This window comes from Lactuca serriola, chromosome 1 (genome assembly GCF_051521515.1).
Source record: "Lactuca serriola cultivar US96UC23 chromosome 1, Lser_US96UC23_V15, whole genome shotgun sequence".
NCBI classification, from domain to species: domain Eukaryota; kingdom Viridiplantae; phylum Streptophyta; class Magnoliopsida; order Asterales; family Asteraceae; genus Lactuca; species Lactuca serriola.
The window spans coordinates 16,446,891-16,457,610 of NC_136408.1; the positions used below are offsets into that span (position 1 = coordinate 16,446,891).

The 10,720-nt window shown below is 35.2% G+C and overlaps 1 protein-coding gene and 1 long non-coding RNA gene across 3 annotated transcripts; both read right to left on the bottom strand.

Annotated features, from left to right (window-relative positions):
- Positions 1-5,589: 5,589 nt before the first annotated feature.
- Positions 5,590-7,798, bottom strand: LOC145067645 (uncharacterized). 2 transcript variants are annotated; one of them, XR_013688868.1, is made up of 4 exons: positions 7,433-7,798; positions 7,009-7,331; positions 6,440-6,503; positions 5,590-5,904 (listed from the first exon to the last, which is right to left on the bottom strand). It is a non-coding gene; the product is annotated as an uncharacterized LOC145067645 (long non-coding RNA). The 2 variants fall into 2 exon arrangements; XR_013688869.1 differs by lacking the exon at positions 6,440-6,503 and having other exon boundaries at positions 5,592-5,904.
- A 1,727-nt stretch (positions 7,799-9,525) lies between these two features.
- Positions 9,526-10,351, bottom strand: LOC145067650 (uncharacterized). Its single transcript, XM_079014743.1, has 3 exons — positions 10,196-10,351; positions 10,037-10,092; positions 9,526-9,911 (listed from the first exon to the last, which is right to left on the bottom strand). The coding sequence occupies exons 1-3, from the start codon at positions 10,275-10,277 to the stop codon at positions 9,807-9,809; spliced, it is 243 nt and encodes an 80-aa protein (XP_078870869.1). The 5' UTR covers positions 10,278-10,351; the 3' UTR covers positions 9,526-9,806.
- Between the last annotated feature and the right edge of the window lie 369 nt (positions 10,352-10,720).

The following is a 10,720-nucleotide window of genomic DNA, read 5'->3' on the forward strand; positions in this document are numbered from 1 at the left end:
TTGAGTGCATGAACTGACTCGACGAGTAGCTTGCATTTGGTCATGGACTCGTCAAGTCCTCCCATGGACTCGGCGAGTTCATACGGGCAGAAAGTATAAAACTTGATTTTTTTCAAGCAGTTTGCACAAAAATCAAACAAGCAAGCCTAGTCTCTGATACCACTGATGGGTTTTGAGCATTCTAACACTTCCTAAGTGTACATGCAACCCTAATAACCTTGGATATATGTTTGTCTAATAATCATGCAAAGTTGTTTTTTCCAAGGTTATGAACCTATCTAGCATATATGGGGTATAATTTTCTTTGTATAAAAGATAGAACTACATACCTTGTTGTTGAAAGTGTTCCTTGAAACCTTGTGAGCCTAGCACCTCAAGTGTGATGCCTCAAATGCTTCACACAACACCAAATGCAAAGAATAAACTTGAGAGAATACTCTAACACATGCAAAATCGGCCAAGCCCTCTTGTTTCTTAGTGTAGTCGATTTTGGGGAGAGTTACACTGCTTATATAGTGTGTTGCATAAGGTAAACCCTAATGTTCCATGACTCTTCATTTCTTGATCCATTTGGTTAACTCCATGGAGCATCTTATGGGTGGAACCCAAATTGATAATCCATGGAGCATCTTAGTCCACTATATAAGATATGGAAGATTTACTTAATCTACCCATATATCTAATTAGTTATCTTTTGATCACTTAATTAATTCTGAATTAATTCTTGATCAAAACTAATTAAATAATATTATTAATATATTAGAACTTATAATATATTAATAAACCATATGTGTTATTTCTTTCATTTATTTTATCCAATTGCATGGTGCCATGCAACCTAAATGGACCATGCCAGGTCGGGTCAAGTACTTACCAGAAATAGTTATGGACTTAGACACCTTATCCAACACTCCTTAAAATGAAGTTGAAATGTTTGAAGAAAAATATAAAGTTGTGGAATTTAAATTACAAAAAACAACAAGGAAGGAATGAAAATGCAATGTATTCAATCTTTGGTGGAGTTGGATTCGAAGCTTGAAAAGGGAGAAGGAGAGCCGACCTTGTTAACCGAGAGACTTATGTTGCAAAAAAAGATTAAAGGCTTGAATCGTGTAAAGAGTCTTGATTTTCTTCAAAAGGATAAAATTAAGTGGGCTATCAAAGGATATGAAAACTCAATTTTTTTTCTTGGTATTCATAATAAAAAATGTAAACATATGGCGGTTCGGGGAGTGTTGGTAGATGGGGAGTGGGCCGATTACCATTCTCTAGTTAAATTGAAATTTTTGGATCATTTCAGAAATCGATTTGCTAAGCCTTCTAATCCTTGACCTAGGATTTTCCAATCTTTTTCTAATACACTTTCTCCTGCCCATGCTAAGATGTTGGAAAACCTATTACTTATAAGGAAATCAAGGTTGTGGTGTGGTATTATGGTATTGACACGTCCCTAGGACCAGATGAGTTCACTTTTGGTTTTATAAGAACATTTTGGTTTTTAATTGAAAGGAGTTTTACTGATGATGTTATGGGGTTCTTTAGTTATAGCAACTCCCCTCTTGGTTGTAATCTCTCTTTTATTGCTCTTATACCCAAGGTTCTTGATGCAAAGACTGTTAAGGATTTTCGTCCTATCAGTCTTATCAGATGTTTGTATAAGATTTTAGGTATGATCCTGACAAATAGAATGACTCTAGTTATTGACAAGTTATTGAGTGTGGAGAAATCTGCCTTTACAAAAGGCAGAAAAATTCTAGATGGCCCCTTTATTATGAATGAGGTGCTTTCTTGGTGTAAATTGAAAAGGACGCCAACTATGGTGTTCAAAGTAAACTTCGAAAAAGATTTTAAATCAGTTCAATGGGATTTTTTGCATGATATTTTGCAGTGTATGGGTTTTGGAGAGATTTGGGGGGGGGGGGGGTGAATTCGAGGCTGTATTTATTCTTCAAGGAGCTCTGTTTTAGTGAATGGTTCAGCTACAGGTGAATTCATGTTATTTAGAGGTCCGAGACAGGGAAATCCTCTTTCTCCCTATCTTTTCTTTATGGTGGTGGAGAGTCTTCATATCGTCTTCAAAAGGATTCTAAACCGTAATCTTTATTTTGGTATCACCCTTGGTATAGATTCTCCTGTCACTATTACTCACTTATTTTATGTGGATGACGCAGTCTTTATTGGTGAATGGAACGACTCTAACATTCAAAATATTGTTATAGTTCTTCATTGTTTTCATTTGGCTTCAGGTTTGAAGATTAATCTTCATAAATATAAGCTTTTAGGTATTAGGATTCACACCTCTAGGTTTGATGCAGTAGCTGCTCAGATTGGTTGTGCTACTATGAAAACCCCGTTCCCTTATCTTGGCCTTACTGTTGGTGGTAATATGTCTCATTTGGATTCTTGGTGTGAGGTGTTCCAGAAGGTTGCTTCCAAATTGTCTAATAAGAAAGTCAAGACTTTATCGATAGGTGGAAGACTGACTCTTATCAAATCAGTGTACAGATCTTTACCTACTTTTTTCATGTCTATTTATAAAGCCCCTAAAGGTGTTTTATCAAAGCTGGAAGCCCTGCATAATAAATTTTTCTTGGGAGTTGACATACTAAAAAAAAATTATCTCTTATAACCTAGAAAAAGATCCTTGTTCGGAAATAGTTTGGGGGCCTAGGAGCTAATAGCTTTTTTTCCTTAAATTGTGCTGTAACAACGTAATTTTCAAAACAAATTTTTCGTTTTTCAACAACCAAATTCATATAAAAATATTCTCAAATATTTCCAACAATAGTTTTTGAAACATAACATATCCCAAGATCATAAAATCAAACTCTCTCTCTCTCTCTCTCTCTCTCTCTCTCTCTCTCTTTAGTGTGTACGAGTCACGCCGGCGCCTTTCCATGTTCCTCGCTAGTATCTGAAACACATAACACAAAAACTGTAAGCATAAATGCTTAGTGAATTCCCCAAAATACCGCATACAACACATACGCCACTCAAGGCTAAAATACGACCCTCCGGTCGATGTGTCTCAGCGGGACCCTCCAGTCTCGTAGCTCGTTGGACCCTTTGGTCCGATCATAGCTCGTTGGGCCCTCCGGCCCGGTTTGTATCGTTGGACCCTTTGGTCCGGTCTTTAACATCATACAACATACATATAACACATAGCACATAATAACACAGAAGACCCTCTGGTCAACATATAATACCACTCTAGGTACGTGTAGTGATAAGACTCACCTCAGGTGTCTCGGTAAGTCTCTGACTCGGTAGAAGTATGATCTAGCCTCCGCCTAATCACATAAAGTAAACACTCTCATAAATATAATTATACTTAAACCATTCTTAACACCCTCAGAAAGGTAAAAGACCATTTTACCCCTCTCTTGGCTAAAAGGCCTCATTGTTGACAAAACCCTAAAAGTCAACAAAAGTCAACGGTCAGACTTTGACCCGACTCGTCGAGTGCACTTAGGCGAATCTGCGAGTCTGCATGTGTCCGCTAATTCTTTAGTCCCGCTTGGCACGTCGAGTTCCTCCCCTTGCTCGACAAGTCACCCCTGGCATGAATCGCGGGGCCACCCCGACTCAACTCGCCGAGTCTTAAGAACAACTCGGCGAGTTCCGCCTTGAACTCCAGTCCTCTAATCCCCCTTTGACTCACTGAGTTATTTCCCCAACTCGGCAAGTCTACCCACTGAGTGGTTTACGGGAAACCCTAACCCTACTCGCCGAGTCTGATCTTTGGACTCGGCGAGTTCATGCCATGCACAAACTCCATAGACCTCCTGAGGTCAGATCTGTTCCATTAATCCATAGATCTGACCTTCCCAAGCATGATAATCACGTAAAGTTCAGACCTTGACACTCAAATAGCATCTAGATGGTCTTACTTGGTGATTTAGTCCCAAAATAGCATCCTATGTTCATGACTCCCAAAATAACTTCAAAAAGCCCCAAGGGTTAAGGTCTCTGGACCTCTTTGAGTCCAGATCCAAAGCATGAACTCGAGAAGGGACCAATTGCTCCACAAATCCATCCTCTAAAGGGGTTAGAAAACCCTAACTCTAGGAATCAACACCAAATCTGAAGAAGGTCCGAAAAATACCTCAAGATGAAGTCAATGAGCTCTGAAATCACCAGAATCACACCTGCTTCAGCCTCCTCTTGCCTTGGTTTCCTCCTTCTTGCAATTACACCAACAAAATGATCACAAATGGCCTCTCCTTCCTCACAAACGCTCTAGAGCTCTTAGGGTTTCTCTCTAGGGTTTAGTAGCCGCAAATGACGGCCCTAAGGGCCTTTAAATAGGACCCAAACCCAGGAAATTAAGGTTTCATTAAACAGTGTGGACTCGCCGAGTCCACTCATGAACTCGCCGAGTCCAGCTGTGAACTCGGATAAGAATCCGCGACCATACTCGGCGAGTTTAAACACCAACTCGCCGAGTCCTCTCAACTTCCAAAAATAAAGGAATAAAATATTATACCTGGGAATCCGGATGTTACATGTGCTCTCCTCTTCAAATGGGGTTGGCACTTTTTATCTAAACCTATGAATTTGTGAGTCTCAATGATTAAGTCTATTTATGGTGATTCGGGACGTCTTCTTGAGAATATTTCTTCTTTTAAAAATTCGACTTGGGTAGAGATTGTTAAAGCCGTGGATCAAGTTAGAGGCTTAGATATATTTTCTACTTCTTTCTAGGATGATTCATGGCTAGGCGGTTTGGTGCTCAAATATCATTTTCCCAGAATTTATAACTTGGAGAACAATAAAAACATTCCGGTTAAGGAAAAGTTGAATCGTGATTCTTTGTTGGTTTCTTTTCGGAGACATCCTAGAGGTGGGGCTGAGAGTTTACATTGGGAAGGCTTTTCTTCACTTATTGAATCCATTTCCCTTTCTTTAGTCCCTAATAGATGGGTTTGGTCCCTATCGGTGATGGGCGATTACATGGTGTCATCGGCTCGTTCTTATATTGATGAGAAGACGTTACTAGTTTCCAACTCAACTACAAGGTGGATTAAGGAGTTTCCTATAAAAATAAATGTTTTCGCTTGGAGATTATCTCTTGATAAACTTCCTACCATGGTCATTCTATACAGGAGAGGGTTAGACTTGCCCTCTTTGTGAAGATGCTCTCGAGTCTTCGTCTCATCTATTTTTTGAGTGTGTCTTCTCCTCCAATATTGTGTTTCAAGTGAGTAGGTGGTGAGGTTTATCGATGCCCAATTTCTCTTCCTATGCGAATTGGTTGGTTTGGCTAAGAGCTTTGCATTTATCGTCTATTTCAAAAAAAAACATTCTAGATGTTGTTTTCTATGTGACGTGGTGGTCCATATGGGAGTTTAGAAATTCTCGTATGTTTGGTATTTCAAAACCGAAGGCTGCTCGTGTTTTTGATAATATCGTTTCTAAGTCTTATTTTTGGTGTAACACTATATGTAAGAAAGACATCAATTAGGTGGGGTGGCTCCAAAACCCAAAAATTGCTATTATGTAATGCTTTTCTTGTTTCCCGACTAGTTTATTGCTAGTCCGATATTCTTATAAATCTTGATGTTCGAGAAAAAAAACTAACCCCTAAGGATATAATCCACATTTATATAGAACCATATTGTGTATAGTTCTAGTATTAGGTATCTGAATGTTTTTAGATATATTACATACATCTATATAGAATTTTGTTCAATTAATACTTAACTAGATGAGAATCATGCGCGCCCGTTGGCGCTGATTCAATTTTTATTTTTGTTCTTTCTTCGATAAATAATTAAATAACTGAAATACATACATAAATTATTTTCCGAAAATAATTATATAAGATTGCAGTGTTGATATTTAAAAACACTCACTCGCATCGCATTTTTCTTCTTGCTGCAAGACATCCCACCAAACTCGTATCTATAACAAAAAAAGTTAAAAATCATTTCTAATATATAATTATAGGAATGTACAATGCTATTTTTGGTATTTTATGATAAGAAAATCAAGATCAGCATGTCATTATCATGTAGGGATGCTTCGACAGTGATCGAATAAGGCAAGGGAGGTCTGGTACGGGAGGTAACAGAGCAGGCAGTAGACGCTAAATTTTGGTTGGCCCTTATTTATAACCCAACAAACCTAACTCAAAACAAAGACTTAAATAAGGAAACTCTTAAATAAATAAACTCCTAATTCGATAATCATTCTAATTGCTTAATATTCACTCTGATTACTTTTCTTATTCCTTTTCTTATAGACCCGACCCCACCTGCCACCTGATATCATGAACCTATGAAACTAATAATTTGAAGGTTATTTAAAAGTGAACCTATGAAACCAATAATCTGAAGCTTGCTAAGAAAAATGAAGGTTCTAAAAATAAAAGAAAATGTGCAAGAAAAGTACATAGATAATGCAAATGTCACAAAGCAAGAAATAATAAAAAACGAACCAGAAGATGAAGAGGAAGCATGGTAAGCATCTAGGGTCGAGTTGGGTTCGATCTTAGTTTAGGTCTGAAATACAAATAAGGACAAACTAATCACTAAATTGAAGTTATGATTTTTAGTTGAAATTGAGTGTAAGTTCCACTCAAGCATAACATCAAACAAGTAGTGTGCAAGTATGTAAAACACATAAACTTTATATAATTCCATGAATAAACACAAATATTTCAGATATGGTATAAAAATCAAAGGATATACATGGCATTAGCTACTGAGAAAATATATAAATCAAACAATAGCCATATAACAAACCTTAAAGGAAATTAAACACTTTCAGAAAGCGTAACACAAAGTTGAATATCAGTTGTGGAGTAGAAAAAACAATACATGAGAAGGTTTAAGAAGCTGATAGAACATCACACAACCAAAATACCGAAGACGTAAAATAAAAAAACATGTACACCTTCAGATTGAGTTTTGATTGCTTAGCAGGCTTGAATTTGAATCGAAAATAATAAATTGGGTCCATAAATCGATTCAAGAAAAACACAAGACTAAGGCAGATAAACCTTACGGATTAAAACGTGTAGGTCGAATCGGAAACAACTGGGAAGCATTCTCTAATGATTCGCTTCAACACCTTACGATCTTGTCTTCGAATCGTTAGTGGGATTTAGGGCAAGAATGGAGATCGAACAAAGAGCTGGCAGAAGGAGAGGGAACCAGTGTGGTGACTGGTCCGAAGATGACTCAATCACTGTGTTGAATGGTAAAATCAGTCGTTCCTCCCCAATCCACGCTTCGCCAGAGCATGGACGAACCCTAGATAGACAGACGTAGGTGGTGGTGACCGGTCCGACGATGACTCAATCTGAAACATCTATCAACGATTTTTGACTGCATGAAGAAGAAGAACAGTTAATATGAACACCAAGAACAGATTTAAAGAAAATAATCATAAATTCTTTGGATTTATGCAAAAAGGTTTGAAAAATAACCAAATTGCTTCCACTTCCATGAGTTTTAATCGACACCACACCACCATCGACCGGTTACCATCCAGCAATGTAAAGCCAATCGAAACTGGAGAAGAAGAAAATCGAAAGATAGAAAGGAAGTGAGTTTTTTTTTTTTTTTTTTTTTTTTTTTTTTTTTTTTTTTTTTTTTATCTTTTTTGATCGTATGATGATAAGCCTTGCCGGTGCAAATTGTTTTCACAAACAAATTTCATCATCGCCTCCATCTTTGTAAAGAACAATCAAAATCGGAACTCATGAAAGCAATTATCTACCGTTGGTCTAAGCGGAGATGAAGCAGCAGAGCCAAAAAGAAAGGAGAGCAGGGTAGGCGGTGGAAAGGATAAACTTGACCCAATTTTGAAGGTGGTCTGAATAAAAAAATATAACCTTTTAAAACAAATCCGTTTGTGACCAAAGTAGGAAAGGAAAGAAAAAATGTGACGGAAATGAGAAACGCGAAACTTTCCTGTTCACCATGTTTTTAAAGATTAATAGTATATATAATAGTATTAGATTAGGAGCCATTGTTAGTCATTTTAGTATCCTTCACTTTTAACTCCTAACCTTGTCAAGGTCTAAAACAACATTACTTATATTTCTAGGATAAAATTCACATTTTAAAGTATATTATTTAGGGGTGTTTGGAAATTCTTTTTAAAACGACTTATTAACTTATTGGTTTTTAACTAGTCTATAAGATAAAAATGTATGGTATACACTAACTTTAAAAAAAAAACAAACATAAAAATAACTTTTTCAAAAAAACAAACATAAAAATAACTTTTTCAAAAAAACCAAAAATGTATGGCTTTTCCTAAAAAACTAATAAATTGTTTCAAAAGCACTACCAAACATCCCTTTAAATTTCATTTTTTTCATTAACCTTTTGTCCCTATTAATTCATTTATTTGCAAAAATCATATTATTTAACATTTATTTCAAGTTCACCATTTGTTTATTAGGATAGAGAGAGTCATTCCATTCCAACCCTCTCAACAAATATATAACATCAATTTTTTCACCTCTCGTCTTTTTTTTTTCATTCCCAATGCACTACACAAGGAATTTATCTTTTTAAACTCTTCCAACCCACTTAATTTTATAAACAAAAATACATTTTTTATACATATAAAATATATTTAATGAGTAAATTGTAATATAAAAATACTACAATACATTTTTATATGTATGTATAAAATTATATATCTACTAAAAAAATATAAAAAAATATATTAAAATTCATGGTTTTTAATTCCTTACAAAATGAGTATAATATATATATGAAATATATTTAAAAAAATGAGAGGAGCTTTCCACCAATTCTTTGGGTTTTAAATAAGAGAAAGAAAAGTGAGAGAAATAATGGTGTTGCCCACAAAAAATTAGGGAAACACCCCTCTCATACCCTCTGGTCTAAGTGCTCTTTTCCATCTTTCCAAACTTTTATCCAACTTTCCATTTGTTTCAAAATTCATTTTTTTTTATTAATTTATGAGTAAATTACACGAATAGTCCTTATGGTTTGGGGTAATTTGCGCGCTTGGTCCCTAACTTACTTTTTTAACTCGAAAGGTGCCTATTGTTTGTTTTTGTTACGCGTTTGGTCCCTACTGTTTGTTTTTGTTACGCGCTTGGTCCCTATCTTACCTAAAAAAACTATTATTTAAATACGAAAAAATGGTGGGGTAGGTAAGGTAAGGTGAGGGGGTGGGTTTGGGGGTGTGTTTATTTAATATAAATTAAAAAATCAATGTCCAAATAGTCTTTTTAGGTAAGATAGGGACCAAACACGTAACAAAAACAAACAATATGGACCTTCCGAGTTAAAAAAAGAAGTTAGGGACCAAATGTACAAATTACACTAAACCATAGAGACCATTCGTGTAATTTACTCTTAATTTATTGGCAGTCAACTTTGTTAGATAACCAAAATAACATGGGAGCATATTGAATTTTGATGGCCATTGAAAGTCATCTATTTTTTGTTTTTCTTGGCACTTTAACGTTTCTTATATCTAAAACAACTTGTTATTTTATAAAAAGGTTGACTTTTGGAAAAAAAAAGTCAACTATTATGTTCTAAAATCATCATTAACATTGTATGTTATCGATCAGATAATGTGACATTACAATCAACGTGGTACAGCCGAAAATCGGCCATACACCAACAAATACACAAGACCAAAAAATCATAATAGCAACACAAATCATTCACTCTCCAACCAAGACATATTTCTTACATTCAAAACCTTGTTCACACGAATTAAAATAAATCAGTTGTTTATTTGATATACAATGGCTAATTGTTTTTATTTTAAATCATTTCAACGTTAAATTGCTTTCGTATCCATGCTTATGGCCTTGGTGTGTGACGATCATTCGCACCGGATCCTGGATAATCACTTGTTAAAACCATCCTTCTTGATAACATGGTCTCATCCCAGTTGTCTTCTACATTCTGTGTTTGAAAATGTCAAGGCGCACATATAAATTCAAGTTAAACAAAAAAAGAATAAAGGAATTCGAATTCATAATTAACCTCCAATTAAAGCATTAACGTCATTTATATAGCAAGATAAATACCAAGTCTGTGTTGCTTGAAACTTCAAGAGACCCTTCATCAATTAGATTTATAGTTCCTGAAAAGAAAAACACTCTCATTAGTTTTTAGTACTTACTATCATCCAATTAAAAAGTCTTTTCATAAACACGTAAAACAAGAGGGAAAAGGAGCAGGATTACTTGAGATTGGGATGGCAGTGAATGACGAAACAAGTAAAAAGAAGCCAAGTAGAACAACAACAAAACTAGTGCTTGATGCCATTGCTTTCAACACAACTTTCAATCAATCACTTAATGTAAATCAGTTGCCACCAAATTGCTATACCTTGTAAGTATATATATAAAGGGTATGAGTAGCACTCACGTATGTTTTTGGTGGTTTGTTTGCCTCTCACAAAGGTCAACTAGTCTCATACATCATGAAAATGCAAGTTGCTTTTTAAATATAAGTTTATATGTCTATTTTAATAATGTATTGTAGATATATGATAAAAAAGAATAAAAAATTAATTGTCTAAAATATGATGCCTACATATGTCACAATGAAAAAAGAAACTATTATTTGTAAAAAATTTAAACAACAAGAATTAATTATCTAAAAAAGAAACTTTTGGAGGTGAGTTTGCCTCTCACAAAGGTCAATTAATCGTCGTTTTATCTTTTATTAGTTTGTTATTTTGACTGATTATATATTTTTGAAATTCA